The sequence below is a fragment of the Pezoporus wallicus genome, unplaced genomic scaffold, assembly GCF_028554395.1.
Source record: "Pezoporus wallicus isolate ANWC-B61680 ecotype Strahan unplaced genomic scaffold, APGP_CSIRO_Pwel_v1 contig_736, whole genome shotgun sequence".
Classification (NCBI taxonomy): Eukaryota; Metazoa; Chordata; class Aves; order Psittaciformes; family Psittacidae; genus Pezoporus; species Pezoporus wallicus.
Window position 1 is genome coordinate 279,383 of NW_026639744.1, and position 23,359 is coordinate 302,741.

General features: G+C 38.2%; 1 protein-coding gene across 1 annotated transcript in view; it reads left to right on the plus strand.

Annotated features, from left to right (window-relative positions):
- Positions 1-23,359, plus strand: part of KIF5C (kinesin family member 5C) — an 83,223-nt gene that overhangs the window by 40,379 nt on the left and 19,485 nt on the right. The window contains exons 5-15 of the mRNA XM_057415601.1: positions 17-65; positions 937-992; positions 1,832-1,919; positions 4,010-4,134; positions 6,080-6,184; positions 6,526-6,674; positions 11,065-11,213; positions 14,302-14,477; positions 16,652-16,720; positions 19,672-19,878; positions 20,873-21,019. Of these exons, the coding sequence (XP_057271584.1) occupies positions 17-65; positions 937-992; positions 1,832-1,919; positions 4,010-4,134; positions 6,080-6,184; positions 6,526-6,674; positions 11,065-11,213; positions 14,302-14,477; positions 16,652-16,720; positions 19,672-19,878; positions 20,873-21,019 (1,320 nt within the window). The remainder of the gene's footprint in view (positions 1-16; positions 66-936; positions 993-1,831; positions 1,920-4,009; positions 4,135-6,079; positions 6,185-6,525; positions 6,675-11,064; positions 11,214-14,301; positions 14,478-16,651; positions 16,721-19,671; positions 19,879-20,872; positions 21,020-23,359) is intronic.

Genomic DNA, 23,359 nt, shown 5'->3' on the forward strand with positions numbered 1-23,359 from the left:
AATGTTTCTTAATTAGGTTTCGTACTTTGAGATATATTTGGACAAAATAAGGGACCTACTTGATGGTAAGTGTTGCATTTCTTGTGTGATTAAGTGTTTTTGGGCTTGGTGTAGTGCTTTGAATCAGGGCTTAAGGGGAAACAGCTATTTTCTTTGACAGTAGCTGTATGGGTTTGTGAAAAAGAATTTAGCAGTTGAAGTCATCTGATCTCTAACTCTTGTGCACCTACCTCTGCAGTGCTACATAGCTTGGTTATAAAAGGGTACAGAGAATTTTACAGACTCCAAGGCAGGTCTGAGCCTCATTGCCAATATATGTTCTCGAAGTCAAGCTGTAATAATGTATATAGTGTTCCATTGGTTTTTGTTGTGTTTTGATTGTTTCCTCCTCCCCACCCCCGTTAACTCTGGATGCATTCAGTTCAACGTATTCCTTGCTTTGCTTCTGTTAGGTAGAATTTATTGGGAGTGATCTGTATTTTTTACAATTTGTGTCTCTGTGTATGTGCACTGTATGTTAGTGAAAGTGTGAATTGCATGTGTGAATCAGTCCGAAGACAGAAATATGCGCTAATTGTACCACAAAACCAGGAACAAGTATTTGAGCTGTTTTGAATTCCTCCGAGTTCTTCTGTCTTTTTTGAAATTCTTGCTGCTTTGGCAAAATCCGAGTTGGTCTGTGTTCATTTTACTGATCCACGCAATAAACAAAAGTTTTTGAGGAGTAAAGTTAGCTTTAAAGAAACAGGTACAAGGGGAACAGAACAAGAAACAAGTTTAATGTAAGAGAAATATTGGTAGTTCATAAGGAGTGGGAAGCAACTGCAGTTCTCGCTTACAAATTTGATATGTTCACAATATTTGTCTGTCAGTTCTATAGTTGACACATTATTACCTGTGGAGTATTCTTAATGATTGCCATCTTTTTTTTTCTAGTGTCAAAGACAAACCTTGCTGTACATGAAGATAAAAACAGAGTCCCATATGTTAAGGTACAGGGAAAATTTGATGTTCAGTTTTTCATTCTTTCTCGCATACTCATTTATTTACACATTTCCATTTGTATCCCAGTGTGTTTGCTGAAATGATTCAACTTATGTTTGGAGTCGTGAATGTTCAAATAGTACTGGTCCCTGGATTTAAATAGTTTCTGGAAATATTAACAGGCTTGAATCATGTTTGCTTTATTTTCCTAACTTTAAACATTTACATTTTGATAGTATGGTGTTAAATTTTAAGGACTCATATTCCCATTTCATGGCAGATATGAAAGAGAACATTTTGAAGGATTTTGTTCTTGAATTTTTTTGCGTATGTGCTATAATCTCACAATATTTTAGAACAGATTTGTTGGGTTAGGAATTTGTTTTATAACTTCCTGGGCCCTCACTTAAATATAATGTAATGAACATATATGAGACTTAATAATACACATAAAATATTGTTCTGTTTATTCTCATCCTCAGGAGGGGAAAAAAAAAAGATAAAATAATTCCTGCAGTAATATTGCATTAAGGCAGAGAGCAAGGACTGTGCATCTTGTCTTGTAGTTTGAGAGAGAGAAACTAATTTGGGTATGTAATCTAACCCAAATTAGTAGTGGGAATATATGCTGTATCAAGTCTTTAATCTGGTGAAAGAAAATTTTCTCCCAGTTTACCCTGAAAGTCATACAAAGGCATCTTTTGTGCACTGCCTTGCTAATGATCATGTTGGATGTTGGTGGTTCTTCTAATTATTTTGTTCATCAGTGCTAAATATCCTTCCTGATGGCATTTGGAGTGCTAGCGCTATTCCTAAAGCTTTCTGGTTTCAACTTGCATTTTTCTAGGGTTGTACAGAAAGATTTGTATCGAGTCCTGAAGAAGTTTTGGATGTCATTGATGAAGGGAAAGCTAACCGTCATGTAGCCGTTACAAGTAAGTATTCTGCGGAGGCTTTTCTGGCTATACAGTGTGGGTGATTGTAGCTTCCTAGTGATGTATTGATTCTTCACATTCACAAAGTATGTGAAAGATGTAATGATGCACAAATTATAACGCTTTAAAATGAATAGTGTGTACTTTTTTTCACTGCTTCACTGCATACAGAAACATTTATTGACTTTCAGCTTTGAGAACTCCTGAATTTAATACATGGCATTATATAGTATTTTTATATAAAGTGTCAAATATGTATTGTTACACAGTATAGATATCTTGAAATTATGTCTAACTGAAATTACATAGATACTCTCTTCTTTGTGCTACAAGTCTAGAACTCAAAATAATTCACTGCTCAAACAGCAGGCAAAGACTGCAGAGCAGTTGTCAGACTCTGCCTATCTCTTGCAAGTTATCCCAGTGAAGCAATGACTTGGGCTGAATTCCCATGATGGCAAAGCAAGCAAATCTTCCTGAATTAGAAAACGTAATTGCTTCAGCCTGTGCCAGATTTGTTGACATTGTGTTGCATGCAGCCTACTAGCATTATGCTAATAAAAAGGATGGGTATCTTTGGCCTGTTCCCAGTTTATTCTGTAAGATGTCTTTGATCCAAGCAGTCACATTGGCAGGACCACAGCTTATAACTCTGATCTTTGGGGTGGGGTATTCGTATATTTTTTTACTACATAAATTGATTTTTTATGGCACACAGAGTAACTTCTTTCTCTTCCATGTCTCTACCTTCTCATTTTGTTAACTACTATATTGCCTTAGCTATCCCATGCCTTTCTCATCATAGTAATAGAAATGAATTACCTTTTTTTCGAAGTAATGTTTCCTTCCATTGTTTCTTCTAGTCTCTTTAAGAAAAAATATCCAAATACAGCTTTTGCTGTGGTACCACCTGTTGCATTCGGTGCACACAGAAAAGTTCTGATAGAAGCTGACACAGAATGAATTTTACCTAGACTGAAATCCAAGGAGCAAATTTGGAAGCATTATTGAAAAAACTGAGTTTGGAAGTGGAGAAGAAAAAGGGAGTTCGAAGAGCTACAAACATTGCTACAAATGCGAATGGGTGAAAGGTGGTAGTGGGGTTTCTGGTAACAGAAAATAGAGAAAATGGATGAGAAATGGTTTACTGATTCTTAGTGCTTTCTTTTTGCTACTTTATGAAACTTCAAGCATAACATGGTTACAATCAAACTTACAACAAGCTGAAGCTGACACTAACTGCTTGTGTTCTACCTGTGGCCTGGGTGAAGGGTTTTTAACTACTTAAGTAATAAATATCACTCTGAAATTTGAATTTAAATAGCATGGTTTTGACAAAAACTTTTGCTAAATGTTGTGAGATCTCACACAATTGGACTGAGATGTGCCCAGCAATTATTTTTACTTCTCTTTAAATTCTCTTGCTCAGCTCAAAATTATTCGTCTGTCCAGGATGCTGGGCATAACATACTCATTTTAGTTCTATGTCTAAATAGTGTCTGTTATATCACATAATTTTTTTGTGTAAGCTGTCTATGAAGAAGCATAAAAGGACAGAACCTTTATTTCTTACTGTATCTGTGAAATGTTTTTTTATTATTCACAGAGTCCTAGAATGGTTGAGGTTGGAAGGGACCTCAAAGCTCACCCAGTTCCAACCCCCTGCCGTGGGCAGGGACACCTTCTACTAGACCAGGTTGCTCCAAGCCCCATCCAGCCTGGCCTTGAACACTACTTATGCTATGAATTTTTACTATTTCTGGTCAAATATTATTGCTTCAGGGGAACAAAAAAATCTTCAAAAAAGAAAGGAGAAAAAAAACCAAACAAAACCGAACCAGCTTTTTTCCCAAGATTGTCATTTAGCATGAAGCTGGTTCATCTGGTCATGTTGGGAGAAAACAGGAGCTCATTCTGTAGTCAGTGAGTGAGCTTTATTTGCAGCTCTTGGCATGGACACTTCTGTCACTACAGCGGTCTGGGTTCTCCAGTGAGTGGTCTTGCACTTTCGAATTTGCTAGCCATAGGCAAGCTCTGATGAAATAGAATTTCTTTGTCATTTAAACAAAACCTTTCAAATATGATTGCAGATATGAATGAACACAGCTCTAGGAGCCACAGTATCTTCCTTATTAATATTAAACAAGAGAATGTGGAAACTGAGAAAAAACTCAGTGGAAAGCTCTACCTGGTAGACTTGGCTGGAAGTGAGAAGGTAATCTTCCCTTTTACCTTAACTGCTGAATGATCCTAGTGGGATCACTAAACTGGTTATGTGAATGTGTGTCAGTGCCAACTAAGCTAGGTTTTACAGAAGTCTTACCTGAGGTTATCATTAGTATGTCAATCTTTTTGTTTCTTCCATGTGGGGTGGAGAAAAGGAGCAGATCAGAACTATTGGTGTGACATGCAAAACCCAAAAGCTGTAATATATCTTTGTTTATAATGAAGTGGCTTGAACCAGAGTATTTTTATATAGTTTACACTTAGTTATGGGTATTTGTAGAAAGTAGTGTAATGCTTATGGAACTTGCCAAATGAGACAGCTATTTTAATTTGCTTATATTCATACATGTCCTGTTTCTAGGTTTTCTGTAATTGTTTCTCATGTTGGATCAGTGAAGTAACAGCAGTTAATGCAGTTACACAGCTGAAGTCTATTTGAAGCTCACTGAATGACTCTTTTGATATAGAAAATATAGAAAAATACTAACCAGAAAAGAACTTGTATCTGTTTGCCAAAAGAGTAATGGTCTAGAACAGTACTGCAGTGCAAAAAATGTCATTGCTTCCAGATTCTCATTCTGACATCTTCTGGAGTGTTAAAAATGGTTTCACTGTAAATGAAATAAATCATAAACCTCACCATTTTGCAGCACTATGGATTTCTTTATTCAAGCTGTATTACAGAATAGTTTGGGTTGGAAGGGACCTTCAAAGGTCATTTAGTCCACCCCCCCTGCAATGAGCATTGACATTTTCAACTAGATCAGCTTGCCCAGAACCACATCCAGCCTGGCCTTGAGTGTCTCCACCGCTTCTCTGGGCAACCTGTGGCAGCATTTTACCACCCTCACTGTAAAAAACCCTGAGTCAACCCATGTCAAAATAATTACTCATGGTGAAGCAATGTCTTTCATTGTGGTGGCAGATTTCTATTTCTTTCCAAAAATGAGAAGTAAAACAAAAGCATTTGTTTGATAGACCACACAACTTTTAGGTTTGATCACTGGGACACACTGTTTGATAACCTGTTGGTACAATGTGGAAGCCATCCATCAGAGTAATTAATCATGTTAATTTCTATTATTGCATATAATACTAAATGTAAAATTAATAACTTTGTGGTGTTTAGAAAGTGTGGTGTTTCAAAAATGAGTGGGTAGTCAGGCTTTACTCTTCTCCGAAAACTACGCTTTTGTGGTTCTTTTTTTTTGGACATTGTACAGAAAACCTGAAATGAGGTTTCCTTGGTAGATTGTCTTCTTAAAAAATGCAGTTATGTTTCTTTTAATGTCAAGTGGCATTTTTAGAGGAAAGTACAGATTCTGTAGTTTTAATACAGAGAAAAATATATGGCTTTATTATATGTTTTTGTGCACTTCCCCACCCTCCCCACCCCCCCAGAAAAAGAGAGACAGGAAAGATGATAAAAATGTGTTGCTGTCTAAAAAAGTGCTGGTCTTAGGCCACCGAACTTCTCAACTGGGCCACCTTGGGATCCAGTTTGTCTACCAGTAAACCTTGCCTTCAGGATGAGCAAGATCATGCTTTCTCTATCCTCATATTCTCTGTCCATGCAAGCAAAATACAAAGCCAAGATGCTTACTGTGCCAGTAAGTGTGTCCTGAGAATATTCCTGTGGCGTTCAGACTTGGAAGTAGTCCCCAGGTGTCCTCAGGTGAGCACAGCCTTACCAGCTTTTCCCTTCACAAAGTAAGGATCAACTTGCTCTTATGCTGGAATAAAAGGGAAGTATTACTACAGGCTTCTACTAACAGAAAAGTGCATATAAAATTCTCCTTCTTCATGCTGAGGTTAAGCTTGCTTTGTTTTAATTCCAAGGGTATCTTTAACTGTTACACTTTATGCACTGTAGCTGTACTTGTACAGATGCTTACTGATAGCTGAGCCTGACTATTGCCTGTTCTCTTTGGTAGGTCAGCAAAACTGGAGCAGAGGGTGCTGTTCTTGATGAAGCTAAAAATATCAATAAGTCTTTGTCTGCTTTAGGCAATGTGATATCTGCCTTGGCAGAAGGAACTGTAAGTAATCCTGTTTTGTGTTGTTGAAGAATGGCTTTTTATTTATCTGTTTCTTTGCCATGCGCATAAAAAAATAAGCTAACATTTCAATTGAGGAAGAAGAAAATATTAGCTTTCCAAGCACAAACCAGTGACACTTTTGCTATTCTGCTAAAGATAAGAAACTCATTTTCTTGAATTTCACTTGAGTGGTTATCCGATCTTAGCACAGTCAAAACAATTACTCTTCAGGATTGTATACTTCAAGTCCATTAAACCTGTCATTGTCGACTCATGTTCTCTCTCATTACGATATCATTATTTTAAAACATTGTTCTTGTCTCTTACTTCTATTTGATTAGAAAACCCATGTTCCATACCGAGACAGCAAAATGACCCGAATACTTCAGGATTCCCTTGGTGGCAACTGCAGAACTACTATTGTTATATGCTGTTCTCCTTCTGTGTTCAATGAAGCAGAAACAAAGTCAACCCTGATGTTTGGGCAGCGGTGAGTCCTACTAGGCATTAGGCCGCATGACACTTGTGTGGGCTCTTCCCCATGTTCCAAGCCAGCCGAGGGGAGTGAAATGAGTAGGCCGTTTAAAATAGGTTATGTTTCTGGAGCTGTTACAAAGTAGTACTGTAGAATTTGAGAAAACTGTCTCTTCATTCCCTGTGGTACAAGATAAATAATGTTGGCCTGCAGCTGCACTACTTCTAAGCTCTGGTAATCTTTCTTGCAGAAAATACAAAGTGTTATCATAGTTCTTTGAGATTTTATGGGGAAGATAATGGTATTAGGCAGTTTTCTGTTGGCTAACTCAGTGGAAAATGTTCAGGTTTGCTTTATCTGATACTGCTCTTGATGCTTTTAAGAAGTGTATTCTCCTTGAATGGCATTTCAGGGATTATTGTTATGACTGTAAAAAAACATCTTTTACTGGTAAGAAAATGAAGACTGGGCTCTGTGTGATGTTCACAACTTTGATACATGTCCATGATAGTTCATGGACATTTTTGTATTAGAAGGATCTTAACAGTTTAGGACAAGGCCTCAGATAAAAGCAAGGCCAGAGTAAGTATGGAAAGAAAGAAAATTTCTCTTCCGTATGTGTTTGTTTGCAATAGCCATATGCAATAAATATATTCCATTTGGAAAAGTTTGCAAAAATACTGATATTTATTTATATTTTATAATAATATATATTTTAAATTTTAATGTATTGATTGTATATAATATATACATTATATAATAGATAATTTTGATTTTTTTTTTTTTTATTTTGCAAAATATTTGGAAAGTTTGCAAAAATAAGTCAGGCTCATTACACAGTTACTGCTTTTGTTGTAATTGAGGAGAACTCTGATACCTTGGAAAATTACTCATTTCAGTTTATAATAGCAGAAAAAAATTCTAGCAAATTATGATTGTTTGAAATAGCATTTATTTAACAGTTTGTACAATGCAGTGAATTACTCTGAAAATGGGTTGTTTTTCCACCAGGCATAATTTTTTGCATTGAACCCCACACTGTTAAGAAGCATTTTATATTGGGAAGTAAGATCACAAATAAAGAATTAATCTGACAATCTTCTGTTAATTCATTGCCCTACTTTTATCCTTTAATGTGAGCTTTCCTTAGATTTTCATGAGGGAAGATGATCTCTTTATCATGTTCATGCAAGAGTACATAGAAATGGCAGGACAATAGCTGCCTTTGGCTGCAGTCCCTCTTAATGGCGAGTTGCGGATTAGTATGGGTTAGGGCTGGAGAACAGTTCTGCAACATGCTCTCCATCTGGCATTGCCAGAGCCAGTGTATTAACTTGTCCTTGTCATCTGCTGCTGGGATTTGTGAAAGGTGTGCTGCAAGCAAGGTAACTGCAAAAAGTTTGAAATTCTGTGATCTCTGCTTCCACTACAGTGTTTCCTTCGTTTCCTGCAGAACTGTAAGCTACTCACTTAAAAAGCAGCGTGCAGGAAAAACTCCCCAAAGGGAAGTTTGCAGGTCACTGCAGTAAGGTTTTATGAAAAAGGAATTTAAAAGGATGAAGTGGTCATTAACATAATCAGGTTAAAGGTTGCTCTGCAGTTTTAATTCAGCATTGTATGCTGAACATGAATTTAAGTTATTAAAGATGTAAGCTTTTACTGAAATCTGATATGTGTCACAGAAATTTTGAGAAAATGCAAATATTAAGATGCAGGAATTAAACAAAGAGTGATAATAATTCTGAAGTATGAGTTGCACTGTTTTTGTTGATGGTAGAAGTTTAAATGTCTTAATAGTCTAAACCTCATTTTAAACCTCCCCATGTACAATTTTCTGACTGCAGGTGATGTCAGGTAAATGTGAATCTTGCACCTCTGTAGACCTAAAGAGCAGTCACAAAGGTCCTGCTGATTCATTCTGGATAAGGATCCAGGGCAGTAATGCAGCAACAGGAACAATTAATTTTAAGTAGATGAGGAGGTACTGTGTTAGTTTTCAGTCTTCTTGCTGTTATGCTGAACTATCTGTACGGTCTAGTTTGAAGTAAAAAGTAATGTAAGCAGTAAAATAGAATAGTTCACATTAAGGTGATTAAAAGGTGATGTAGCTTTTTAAAAATTATTTTATTTTAAAATCTAAATTAGAAGTGTTTTGTTTTGCTCTGTAGTGCTCCGGGATCTCTGGAAGTTGTATGCTTGAGTAGTTGAAGCAGTATGTGCAGGGGAAGTCCAGTTTCCATGTTATTTCAGCTTACATTTCTCTCAGTTTCTTTTCTCTTTTCAGTAATAAGTAAAACTTACCTTCCTGTTTGGGGCAAAATAATTTTCAGACTGATTCTGCACACCTGGCTAGCAGAGATTGGAGTGATGTGACATGACTAACACTTTTCTACGGAGAGAAACATTTTTGAGATGTTCCTTACTGACTACAATGTCAGCTGAAGGAACTAGGAAAATAACTAAATACTTCGAGACAGTGCTTGGTTGGGGTTTATTGTGGGGTTTTTCTTTGTTTAAAAGGTATAGAATTGGGCTAAAACAGGAGTTCTTTGTGGACAGCATTTAACTGTAGGAAAGGAAACACAAGTAGGACGACAGGTGATGCACTAGACTGCAGAGCAATGCACATACTATACACAGGGTTGTCATTTTTTGGATAGGAATATTGCTGTCTATGGGAAGTGGTTCTTTTACATGCTCTTTGGTTGTGGTGTTTCATTTTTCTGATGTGACAATATTAAGGACCTGAATAACATTAAAGGGAAGGTACATGAGTCACGGGTGATTACTGGGTCTTCCATTTTCCCTAGCAAAAAAAGAATTATGTCACCATTAAAATAAGTGTCAGGAGTAAAATTCATCTTCACAGGCCCACTTGTACTAATCAACAAGTGCATGTACTCCTCTGTTACAAGTGAGTCAGTTTCTTTTCTTTCTGCTCCATCTTTTCTTGTGGTTTTATATTATTTTTAATTGTAGTTGCCAGTAAGTACTTTATCCAACAAAGGATAATGCAGTTGATAAACCTTATGGTGTGGCATTTTCCCCCCTACCCCCAGTTAAATGAGTGGAAACTTGAGCCATGCTTTTGGCAGGGACAGTATGTAAAAGTTAACTGTTATCTTTAAAGTAGAGAGTTATTTTAAAATATTTCTAAGGTAATAAAACTCCTGCTTGCTGCATAGTGCAAATCAGTGGAGTGCAGTATGGGGCACAAATACAGGAGTGTTTTCTTGCTGACAAAACAAACTTTCAGGACTTTTAGTGATTGGCCACATTTAAAGGATGCTTTACAATCAGTAAATGGAGCTGTGAACAACATAATTAAGCGCACATGCTTGCCCCAGAGGAGAGTTAGCCAGTGCATCCATAGCCCATTCCCAGGTGTAGTTTCTTACACTGGTGTTTCAGCCTACGCTTTACAAACTAGTGGGAGGTTTGTCTGTTATTCCTTTACTTAGCCTGTATTTTATTCAATAACGTGGGAGTCATTTGGAGGGACTCAGAGCAGTGAAGGGCAAAGATACAAAGTTTTCTTAATCCATACCAATTTGTTTGGTTTTTCTTTTTAAATGTAGATTTCCTAGAGTAGGTTCTGCACTTTTTTTTTTTTCTTCCTGCTTGCTTTGCATTTCTGATATTATCGTTTAGCTTCAGTTGAAGCTAAGCAGTAATAAAGTAGTGGTGGTCATGGTTAGAACGGTTTAAATTTTGTGTTATTTTTGCCTAGAGAGGCAGTAACTCGTGAACCAGTCTGCAGTGGCACATGCACAAGTTTAGGCTTCCTCCCCAGTGATAAATTTCCTCAGCCCAGTAACTGAGTTACCTGGTGGTGACAGCAGTTCTGCTCCTTCCACCCCCAAAAATGTGTTTTAAAGCACTGCTTAGCTTTCAAGAATTATGAGTTTCTGTATCTCTGCTTTACTGTGTTGACATCCCTCATGTTGTGGTGCTGAAAATGTGGCTGAGTTTTGTTGGTGGAGTTCAAGGGGTGGTTGTTAAGAGATGGGATGAGACTGTGGATGGACACTGATACAGCATACTGTACTGTGGGTCTCACTTCAGAAGAAGCCGCAAGGTGGTAGCTTACCTAGCAGAACAGTAATGACAGGATTTGGTTTTGTCCTTGATCCAAGAACTGTTTCCAGAGTGTCCCTTTTTGGGGGAAAATGTCTAAGCCACTCTAAGTCAGTGGCTGCTGGATTCTGATACGGAGAAATTTCTGTTGAGGCTTCCAGGAGTAATGGTACTGAGGGTTTGAGAAAAAATGGAATTGTGGCACTGCAGTTCAGGAAACTGAAAACGTTTAGTAGTTTCCCTTTGTGTTTCAGAAAAATTTCTGAATCCTTACTGTTCTATTAAGTTAAAAGTTGCAGAGCAACTGACAACTTGTTTTGTTGTACAGAGCTAAGACGATCAAGAACACAGTCTCTGTGAATCTGGAGCTGACTGCAGAGGAGTGGAAGAAAAAGTATGAGAAGGAAAAAGACAAAAACAAGAGTTTAAAGAATGTTATCCAGCATCTAGAGCTGGAGCTGAACAGGTGGAGAAATGGTAGGTACCAGAATATGGGAATGGGTATATATATTTGCATTTTTAAGTTACATACGTTAAAATCTTGCCTTAAATCACAAGTGTCATACTAAGTTCACCATTCAGAGTTGTTGCTCACACTTCATAGTAACTGAAAGGTGTAGAAGCAAATACCAAATAAACAAGGAGAAGCCATTTAGAGAAGATATCATTTTAAATGCCAAAACTAGCATGATATCAGATGTACAGAATCCAGGAAGACATCAATAATTTTTAATAATGTTAGTAATATTAATAAAAGGTAAAATGCCATTATGTTTAGTTTTCTTTTAAAGAAACTCTGTTCCTCAGGTATGAGAATCAGTTCTGCTATGCTTTTAAGGTAACTAGGTCTTGGTTTTTTTTTATAATTGAGTTTAACATTAGAATAATTAGTACAACAATTAGGAGAGTGATCTGGTTAGAAGAATCACATTTGCCTTTTCCTGTGGCTTTTAAGTGAAATTTATGTTGCGAACAGCCAATTCTCTTTTTAGAAACATAGACTGTTCAGGGTGGGTTGTGAGATGAAGTATAGTGTGATAGAGGAAGAAGATTTTTCTGCATGTTTAAAAAATTGAATAATTTTTATTTAATCTGAAATTCTGACAAATAATTTTAACAAACCATCCTTACTTTTATTTATTATTCCACACATTACAAAATAGAAAAAAGAAAGTCCAAACCAACAGCAACGCCCCGCGCAAAAACTACTCTGCAAACTACCCTGCACCCTGCAATCTCAGTAAACCCTTGGCAGTGAAATACTGCTGCTTTGGAGTCATTTTTATTTTCTGAATTTCTTGTCATCCAGGCTCTGTGTGTTGATGTGTCAATAGCATGTAACTCTTGCAAAAGTGAAGTATCTAAAGCAAGAACAGATCTATGATTTAATTATTAGTTACAATTTGTTTTGTACAGTCAAGTCTGGTTTTGAACATCCTGAGTCAAATCACTGAGAAAACCTGACCTTTATGGGTGCAAAAATTGCTTCCTCCTTCAGCAAACTACGCTGTTTACTTGCCTTTCAGATGAGATTGTTACCTAATGATTACACTCTGTGTCTTTCTCTGGAGACTTCAGCACTGGGAATATTTCCCATATCAGCATAGTGCAATTGCTATGGAGACGGTCAGTCTGCTCTTGGTGTTGAGGAGTGCTGGGGATTTGTAACCCACTCATGTTCTGTGTGTTTCATTCTGTGTTTGCTAAATGTGATGACTTTAATTTCCTTCCTGTTCTAGAAACAGGGTGGTTTGGCCTTTGGTTTTTTGGTTTCGTTGTGTTATTTTTACTTTTATTTTTTTTAGAAAGCCCTGTACGGATCCTTTCTATATGCTGTCTAAATTGAGACTTGCAACACGCTGTTTCTATTGTTTTGTTTAAATATACACACTTCCTCATCCCCTCTGTCTGTCCTGCTTTTCTCACTGGCATTACCCAGCCAATGCATTCAAAATACTATTGATTTCCTGCCTGACCTTCTGCAGTAGTGTCATTTGGAAAGATACTCTGTCAAAGGAGGCTCTTTACAAATGAAAGTGTCACAGAAATTGCATCTTGAGTATGAATTGCAGGACAGATGTATAAATATTCTACTGGTATAGTTTAGTCTATAAATTTAGAAAATAATATGCAAAAAAAAAATTGTAGCAGAAAACATATTCTCACAGGAGCAGGATTTCAGAGCCTCATATCCAAATGCACAATTTGGTCTGTGTTTTACACATAGGAGGTTATTCTTATCCAAAGAATAAAAATCTAAACGTTCATTTTCGGAGGCTACTGATGGATTCTCTGCAGCCCGAGGAGTGTTGCCATGTATGCAAGGTCCCATGATCTGACCAAGCCCACCTTTCCTAGTCTGCTCCAGTGAAATGCAACAATAAAAAATCAGTTTACATTTTTCTCATTAATAATAAGATATATGATCCAGCCACTAGCAGTAGGGCAAAATGGTTTAAGTTCTTCTATAGGGGTTTTGGTGTTTGATTTCAAATTACTCTTTTTCATGCTTTATGCTTGAAAAAAATACCTTTTTCGGTAGTTGGTTGTGCTCTTTCATGCCCCGTTTTGTTTTGGGGCTTGAATGAGTCTGCTTTTCTGGTTTTTGATATATTTGTCCTGTGTACTTGTTTCCCTGCCAGTAAGATAAATAATGCCTATTCTGTTTTGGCAAGAGGAATGGTTAGTAAAGATTTATGGGACTAAAATACTGTAGCCCTCAATAGAAAAGGAAAAAAAAACCTGTTTGTACAGAAGGGTTGGATGTAACCTTCCCACACCTCGAGCAATGCATGCAGCATTCAGTGGCTTGTAGAGTCTCTTACCGGACTCTAATGACAGTAGATTCAATTTCTGACATGAGTGCCCAGCCTGTCCTTCTTCACTGAACTGAAGCAGGCTCATAATTGCAATGCACCAATGTTACCAAAGAAAATATTCCTCAAAGAAAATGAATTTGAAAGAAAATGTGTAGAGAGAACATCCTGTCCGGTATGCAGAGGCAACATCTGGAAATTGGTGTATGCACTTTAATTTTAGATGTGACAAGGCAGAAGGTGGGTATCATTTTAAATGCATCTCTCTTCCTTGTTGTCCTGGTGCTCTAGCAGTTCATGATGGGGGAGGGATAGTTGATAAGGCAGTTGGAAATCTGGAGAGGAAGAGGCATTTAATTGCCAGTAAACTTTAGGCTGAGAGTCAGAATTTTTTCCTCCTTATTTACACTTCTGTTTATAGGTGAGATTAGCCTCATGGATTGAGGGCTTGAGTGAAAGGGGAGCCAGGAGTTCGGTGTTAGGCAGCCATTCAAAAGTGTCGCTGCATTTTGCATAATGTATTTCTGTCTGCGGAGATCGTCTTTCTAAGGAGTATGGCCTTCTTTCCACACCTACTTTTGCCTGTGATTGGTATGCATGGCAGTTGCCCTGCCTCACACAGCGGGATACAATCCTTCTTGGCTTTGCTGAGTCCCTCTTAGCAACTGTGCAGGACCATCCTAGGATGTCCACAGTTTTGGGCAACCCTCTCTTTTGAATTCTAATGACCATGGATTGTGTGCCCTCAGGAGAAGCTGTGCCTGAAGATGAACAGATCAGTGCAAAGGACCAGAAAAACCTGGAGCCGTGTGATAACACCCCCATTATTGACAACATCACACCAGTTGTTGCTAGCATCTCAACAGAGGAGAAGCAGAAATACGATGATGAGATTGCCAGTCTCTACAGACAGCTGGATGATAAGGTGTGAATATTTGGTTTGACTCCATTCACTGTGTGTAAATGAAAGACTTGCTCAAACTGGGTGGGTGTCTCTCTGTATTTCTTGAACACCACAACGTGGAAAGTGTCCCAGAGCTCAGAACACTGTCATTGCATAAAACTGGATTTTGTTCTCTCATGTCAGCTATCTGCCTGTGTTCACTCTGCAGATAGATTTGGGATATTCTTCATAAAATCCAGCCAAGTTTGCTTTTAATTTTTAAGGGCTCAGTACAGGCTTTTCAGTGCTCCTTTTCCTCAGCAATTTTTGTGAAATCCCTCAGCAAACTGTAGTGTCACCTTGAAGGCACAGGAGAAAGAAAAAAGAGCAGACTGTCTCTTACATGTTTATTATGTGTTACAATTTTAATGAAAATATGTAACTATCCCTTGTCTTTTGTTCTTATTGTTCTAGCTGTGAACAATGCCTGGAGTGCAAGTGGCTTATTTATTTATTTATTTATTCAGCTTGAAATACATCATTGGCACTTAAAGCTATTGGCAGTATGCTTACTGAGCATTTGCCATTAATAGCTTTCGCCTGTGTGACAATAAGGGGGAGAAAGGCATACTAAAACCATTACCCATCATGGATACAAACAGTGTAAAAGGCTATCTAGCAAAAATTTTCAGTGTAGCTTTAACCATATGAACTCAAAACTTGATTTTAACTTTCAATTGTAATTAGCAAGAAGATATCAGAAAGAAAAGCCCACTGTTTCCTTATATGTTAATATTAAAGTTTAGCTGTTTCTGAATACCAAGGCAGTGAGTGAATAGTTGTGTTTAAGCCTTAACTCTGACATGCATGAGGTTTCTCTGCACAGTCCAGTGGCCCACAGCAGTATGTTGATGTCATTCAAAATACCAGTTAAACTCTTCAAGAAGTGACAGCTTTTCTGTGGTGGTGAATACATTGCTGGTAGCTGTCTCTAGCTTTTATGTATTGATTAAAAAAGAAGTCGGTCATTCTTTCACTTTACCTTATCAAAAGTAGCAAAGCCCACTGAACTGTTCTTGAGGGAACTGGTAGCAGCTTTGAATTTTACCCTGGAAAACATGGGAAGCATAATTTGGTGCATTAGTGCAGTACTATAGGAAATGAGGTATTTGATCCCCCAAACAAAACCAAAATACTGCTATTTATAACTTGCTATAGTGCAGACCAGTCTTATATTGAATCTGGGTCTATTTTAATATTAGCAAGTGACTCAATATATTCTACTTAATAGTTGTATTTGGTCTTTTTTTGCATAAAACGCTGCTGTGATTTTTTAGGAGGGTGCTTCTCCCAGCTGCCCGAGCCACTTCAGTTGGAGTATTTGCTATCAGAATAGATCCGTTAGAATGCTTGTCAGTGAAACACAAAATAAAAATTGACTGTGATAAGATAAAAAGCAACCATTTATCTTTGGTAAGTTCCTTTAGAGAAGGGTATCCATTACAAGAACAGAGATGGACTTGGTCAGAGGCTGTGCTTGGTGTGCCTCCTCTGGTGTTTTGGAGGAAGGACTTGTACGGAAGAGTCCATCATCATTTCTTGTCTGTATTTAAGATCAGTTCCTACCCATGAGGATGCTGTCTTAAGGAAGTTGAAATGCCAGTAGAATTGGATGCCTGGCTATGTATTACCTGGCAGTATTTCCCTCAAGGGGTTGGTGGGAGTAGGAAAATGCATATTCTGCAGTTGAGTGCTCCAAGTTCTGTGTGGTGTTTTGAGTGTTAATGCAGTACATGAATGCATTTCAGAGCTAGCTGTAAGTTGTAGTCTGTCCCCAGTGATCTCTCTGTAGCTAAAATATGGGGATAGGGTAAGTGGGAGAGAGACTGTATATGTATTTGTACGTCTATATGTATTTACATCTGTAAAACATCATGTATGTTGTCAAAGTTATAAGGTCCAACTCTGATCACTTCAGTATCTTGTTTATCATCAGGGACACTTCTGCTTAGGTATGTAGTAGAGACAACTGCATGCATGCATTGCTTTTACTTTGTATCTCTGTGTATGTATATTTTTCTCCTCTCATACCACTGGAACGTGCAGAAGGTTTGCTATGGTGTTATTGCTCCTTCTTTTCTAGAAAGGAGAAATAGAAGTGACCAAACAAGAACTGTGAAAAGAAACTAAAAATCTCCAACCCTCTTTCATTGCAGGATGATGAAATCAACCAGCAGAGCCAGTTGGCTGAAAAGCTAAAGCAACAAATGTTGGATCAAGAGGAGGTAAAAACCTTTAAAAACCACCACCAAACAAAAAGGCCCTTACATTTTTCTTATGAGACCCTTGCACTATTCTGACCAAGAAATATAATCCTGGTGTGAGAGTTCACCCATCAGTAGTGTTCCAAAACTTTGGTCTCTCTTTGCACAAAACATTGCCTTGATTCTTTAGGAGAGTGCCTATTGTAGCTCCTTGAGCCACTTCAGTTGGAGTACAGCATTATGCTGGCTGCTTTTTTGGGGTGTGAAACCTCTCTTGTAATTGAAGAGAATTATTCTGTCCATGTATCAATCCTTATCAAAACCCTCAAGAAAGTTTCCAGGTTTAGCCCCTTAAGAGGGAGAGAACAACATATAAAAATGTCTGTTACTCATCAGTCATGACTTACCTGCCACCTTTGAGGACTTGTCCTCACTGCAGGAGTTTTAGTCCATGATTAAATTCTTCATTCACTTGCCATAACTTTCTTTTGATTGTGCTACCCATATCATGGCTATACACATGTAACAGAATTTTATGCATTCTCAGCAGCGTTATTTTCTGACATGTTATTTACACCGTCTCACTTCTACCATCTTTTTACATCAATGTTCTTCTCATCTAAAGCTTATTTTCCCCTCACAGTTTTTCTTGTGTCTTTTTTTTTTTTTTTGTCTTAATTTTTGGGTGATGTGCGTTCCTTTATTTGTGTTAGATATTTGGAAGCGTGCTGTACACCGGCTTATTCCTCACCTTCTGTGTTCCATACTCAGTATTACATCTGGAAGATGACTCATGTTTTTGGAGGCCTCTAATCCTTGCTTTATAGACCATTTTCCCCCCTTTTTTGCATATATTCTAATCTAGACTTACTGAAGTCTCTGCAGCTGATGTTGCACAGCTTGTACAGAAGGTTCATCCAAGAAGCACGTCCGTCTCTTACCTTTGACAGCTAATGTGACATTTTTGTTTTTTTTTTCTTTAAAGGAATTCAGTTAATTTTTCAAGGTTTGTCTTCCACGAGTAAGCACTGTGGGAGCGATGTACCTGTTCTCTCTTAGAGCTGTGATTAGCTCCATTATACAGTAGCTGCAGAGCAGCTGCCTCACTCTGCTTCCCCCTAATTAACTAGAGTACTTTTCATGCTTGATTAAGCCAGCAGGTTAATTATAAATCTAGAGGACTACTGCAGATGGCATTGTGTTGATTCTTGTGTCTTTAGTACCTTTTCATTGGCTGCTTCTTAGGGTGTGTGCTTTGGGGGGGATTCTGAATCTTCCACCCTTACATCTTGCATGCTGTGAACAGATCAACAAAGTGCTGCAGCCGTCTCCCTCCCTTTGCTTAGAACTGATTGGTATAATGTGTTATTAATAGCCTTTTAAAATCTTGGTATATTTTTCCACATTATATCAACAAGAATCTTCTGGGGAGCTGTGTTTATGCTCTAGGTGATACATAACACTTGCCTTTACTTGAAGTCGCAGTAATATTCACACAGTAAATTTCTTAAGTAAATGTAAATAATAGTTCCATCTGTGTTTAGTAGAAAGATTATTTTAAGCTATTTTGTTGTTTAAATATTTACATGCCATCTGGCTTTGGCAATTCAGTGGGTTTTTCCATAATGTGAGTGCACTTCTGAGGCTGCAGCATTACCAGTGAGATAAATTTCCCTTACATCTGAATCCTCTCTTCACCACTTTGGGCACATGCCAGTGTCTGAAGCTGCCTGGTTGGTTTCCTATTTTCCATTAGCACTCTGAGCCAAAAAAAAAAAAAAAAGCAATGTCTTCTCTGACATTCCCTTTTAGGTGGTCTGTTTTAGAGAGACACTTCTGTTTTGATTGGGTTCTCGCACTCAATTTCTTCACAATCTGAGAGGCAGTGAGCAGTGGTGGGACAGGTCAGGAGGAGTCCACCCAGCACAATTTAGTGCAGGTTGTGTTCTACTGTCCAAGAAAGCTGCAATACAGTAATGTTATACTAATATGTACAGAGGAAGGCTTGGAAATAAGCGAGTTCTGTGAATGAATGTCCAAACTTTGCTGTTAGGATGAGCATGAATGCCTTCTTGTTTTTTGTGCACCAGTTTTATATTATTTTTCTACACTTTACGTTTTTAAGCAATGTTAAGTGCCAATTTTGTTACTAATCTTGAAAGTACAGTATCAGCAATAAATGTTGGGTAGCACCTTTTATTTATTTTCACATCATTCTGCAGTACATGGCTGCAGTTGAGTCTGGCTTTGTGCTAATAACCTGAGAGCTTAATTTTCAAGACTTTAACATCTGAATGAAGATAGAGTGGTGCAAGAGCAAGGGGGAGGACCATGCAACTGATTCCTTACAATCAGCACTGTTACTGAAACTTCAGCATCTCTTTCCATAGGATGCAAATAGTAAATTTAATACATTTTACAAATTGGAAATACTAGCATAGGTAGTATTGTGCCTCAGCAAGTACGAGCAGTTTTATCTGTCTTCAGCATCAGGCTTCAGATGATAACTAAGAAAAAACATCATAGGTTTGCTTATCAAAATATTTCTGTAATGCCACAAGATCTTTGAGGCTGCCTCAGAGAGCCCTTTACTTGGTTCAGTTCAAAGTTACGAGTCTCTGTTTAAACATTTTACTTTGGTACTTTTTAGTCCTAGCTGCAGCATTGGATTGAGGGCAAAAAAAATTATTTGGAGCTGTGATTCTGTTTAAAACAAGTTTCTCTACCTCAGTCTCTTGTCCAAATAGCATTTGATTAAGATTTTTCTTTTTATTGAAGTTCAGAGCCTTCAAATACATTTATGCCGAAACCGATGCTATTTCTGGTAGAGTGGCAGGATTTCTTCTCCTGTGCTTTTTCTTTCTTGCACACATGCTTGTGTGCTCACACTTTGTCTGGTTTTGCCCTTTTCAGTGTTGTCTTTTGAATGAGTTTCTGGGTGACTTAATGCTTCTGTGATATCTGGTTTCCAGCTTTTGGCCTCCACTAGGAGAGATTATGAGAAGATTCAAGAGGAGCTGACCCGTCTTCAGATAGAGAATGAAGCAGCAAAAGATGAAGTAAAAGAGGTCCTTCAAGCCCTGGAAGAATTAGCTGTCAATTATGACCAGAAATCCCAAGAAGTGGAGGATAAAACAAGGGCCAATGAGCAACTGGCTGATGAGCTGGCACAGAAGAGTGTAAGCGCAAGCAGTTTATAGTGCTGGTTCCCTTCTCACCCCCTAACTCTGCACCTCCCCTAAAGATTTCCGTAGGGGTTCCCAGAAAACTGCTAGCCTTTGCTGTTTCAGGAATCTTTCAGATACCTCTGCCAAGCGTGTTGTTATGTAGTTTAAAAATTGGAAGTATCAGGGAAGCTGTTAAAAGATCCATTATTTGCAGAGGCTGACCTCTCTCTTACTTAAAAAATAAAATTAAGGTAATTCAGAAGATACTTTATGGGAGCTGATGGCAGATTCAGATTGTGTCTCTCTTGCAACCTCTCTATTTTGCACACCATCGAGGTAACTGAACTGAATGTGAGAACTGGCCATTCTGTGTTTAGGGTATTTAAAAACTGTATTATGCCAAGAAAGATGTGAAAATCTGCTTTATGCAAATTGCAGCATTTTGTGTTTTTCTGGACTCTGTGCTGCAGAGCAGGGATTTTATATTGAGTCAGGGGATCTCGGGGAGTGAATCAGGAAAAAAAGTCAGCTTTTTTCAGCTGATTTATACTGAACTTAAGGAAAAAATCTGAGAAAAATCAAGGTTTGCTTACTAGCTTAATACATCCATGTTCCTTAATTCATTATGCATGCTGAGTAGCAGATCTGTTTTCATGGAAAGCTTCATTACCCACTTCAGTAAAACAGATTACTATGAAATCCATTTGAAAAAAATTAAATTTTATATCCTTCTATACCTGTTTCTCTGTGATTAACCTTCTTTGACATGTATTTTGCAAGTAAGATTCTTACCGGATTTACTACATTTAATAGATCTAAAGTAGCCTTGTTAGCAAGTGAGTTGCAAAAGTGGATTATGGCAAGGTAGAATTGTACGTGACAGTACATGGAGCTAGTAGGCACATTCAGGAAAGTACAAGACATCATGCTGTTACCTGGTTATCACACAAAAACTGATGCCCAGTGTGCTGGGGTGAATGTAATTTTTGCTCTTAAACCGTTTCAGAGTGCCCTGACAGCGACCCAGAGGGAATTGGGACAGTTGCAGGAGCTCAGTAACCATCAGAAGAAAAGAGCTACAGAAATCTTGAACTTGCTGCTTAAGGACCTGGGAGAGATTGGAGGTATCATTGGTACTAACGATGTTAAAACAGTAAGTTGGCCATCTTTATTGCTTGCCCCACCCACCTCCTGCAATATGAAAATACTTGATGTGGAATACATGTGATACATGTCATTCTCCCAGGACATTGCTGTTAAATCATGGCTAGAACCAGAGTAAAATACTGAAGAGGTCTTTGTCTGGGTCAGAGATGGTCAGTCAGTGTCTGTGCACACAATTGGCCCTCTTATTCCCAGCTTCATGGTTGGGGTCAGACTAATGCAGCCTATCCGTGTGTTTATGCATTTATTAATGGAGGGATCTGAGTTCCCCACAAGACTACACACATAGCCTTATTCCTTCGTTAGCTGGCATGACCCAGTATTCCCAGAATCTGAAGAATCTTTATTGGTGAGATTTGGCTTTTGGCTGGCTATCTTTGTTTGAAGCTTGTCCTAAAACTGTTGTGTAGCTGAAGGTGAACAGTTCCCAAAGCCAGAGGTCTGTACTGACAGTTGTTCAGGGCACCTGAATCAAAACAGCAGCGCAGAAATTATGGTTACAGCCTTTCAGCACTTTATCAAAGAGCCCACACTTCTGTGTGTGTTTCTGAACAGAAGATGCTTTAAAATTACTGATTTCCAGCACTGGTAAATTTGTGCTAGATACCCCATAAATAATTGCATGACAGTAAGACCAGCTTAACTTTTGTATCTTGACTAATGACCTTTACAGAGGAAAAGTTGCAGAGGATCCTTTTCCTCTGAAGTAAGGAGATAAGAACAGGATTGAAGGTGGCTGAAGTGACAGAAACCTTGGCATCTGAACATGCCAGGAGATGGAGCAAATTTTGTCCAGTTTCACTTTGAAATTTGCTTTCTCTCTGGCTCCTGGGTTTACAGATACAGTAGAGGAGGTGGCTACTCTGTCACACTGCTCCTGTTGCATATGAGCAAAATGCTGAGTCTCACAGAAGATACTTGTGTGGTCATTGCTAAATGGCACATCCCTGATGGAAATATTCATGGCCAGGAAAATGTTCTGGGTGATGTTAATGCCATCTTATCTCTCCATTTAAAACCATCTGAAAAAGAGCAATTGCTAAAACTGGATTAAGAAATTAATTTTCACCATGTATGTAAATTCTTTGCAATGTACTTCCTTCTCCTGCTTTTAGTTCACAGTTTTTGAGCAATGAACTTTCCCGAATATTCAAACCTAAAATAGAGCATGTGTGGCTGGAGTGTTTTGAGTTGACTCTGGGAGTTGTTGATATCCTGCTAAAGCCCCCTTAAATTAACAGATGCCCCAGCCTGCACTTGCTGCAGAAGACAGTATCCCTTTCATCTGATGAGGTTATGCAGACACCAGGACCAGGAGACCAGACTTCGCTAGATGCTACAGCAACCTCTGGTGGCCATTGTAGTAGGAACTGTAAGAGTAGAGATCTTTGAAACTGGAGGCAGCGGCTGTTTGATACAAATTTTTATAGTAACTAAGATGTCAGCACTTTATAGGACAGCTGTCAGTGTAAATAAGGCCAGATTGAGAAGCTTTTAGAAGAATAATTTCAAATTGTTGGCAATTAGCATGTTCTCAAAGTGTGTCTAATTTCAGACCAGACTGAGAGTTTTGGAAGCAATTGCATTTTTTAGGCTCTTGGGAGAAGATAGAGCACGTGTTACCTTCCCCTTGGCAGTGCTTGGAAAAAGGCAAAAAGCAAATGAAGTTGCCAGCCATATGTTTGCTCAAGAAGAACCTTCACAGCTTGTCAGTGGGTTACATGAATTAAGTAGTTGAAGAAAAATCATTAAGAGAAAGACATACAAATAAAAGGCACCATATTAAAACCAGGGAAGGAAATGATGTATAAATAGAGTGATACTCATATTTAGAGATGAGAGCGATTACTTTTCTCTTGCCAGGTGAGATTTCCAGACCCATGTCTGTCTTACAGCTCCTTACTGAAGAAGCACAGTCCTTCAAGAGGAAAGTTCTTTAAGGAGTACTTTGAAAATGTTTGTCATCTTTTAGCAGTTCGAAAAAAGGAAAATTTCCTGTGCTGGTGACATGAGAAGGTTTCTCCAAAATAAGCTCTTGCCATGATGGTGAGCTTGATTGCTTCAGATGTTGAACAACTAAACTGATGAAGCACGCTGTGAGCATGAGCCTTAGTTTCTCACTTTTGAAGCTTATCGATGACGATTGTAAGAAACAGTGGTTTAACTTGTTTAAAGGTGACCTGAAGGTCCATGGGTACTCCTTGAGGGCTGCTGTGCTTTCACAGAAGCTACCTAGCTCTAGACAAGAGCTTCACAGCAGGAAGATTGCTTTGGGCTGACTTACCTCTAAGAATCAGACGTTCAAGACTGCAATCTTCTCTGTGTTTAG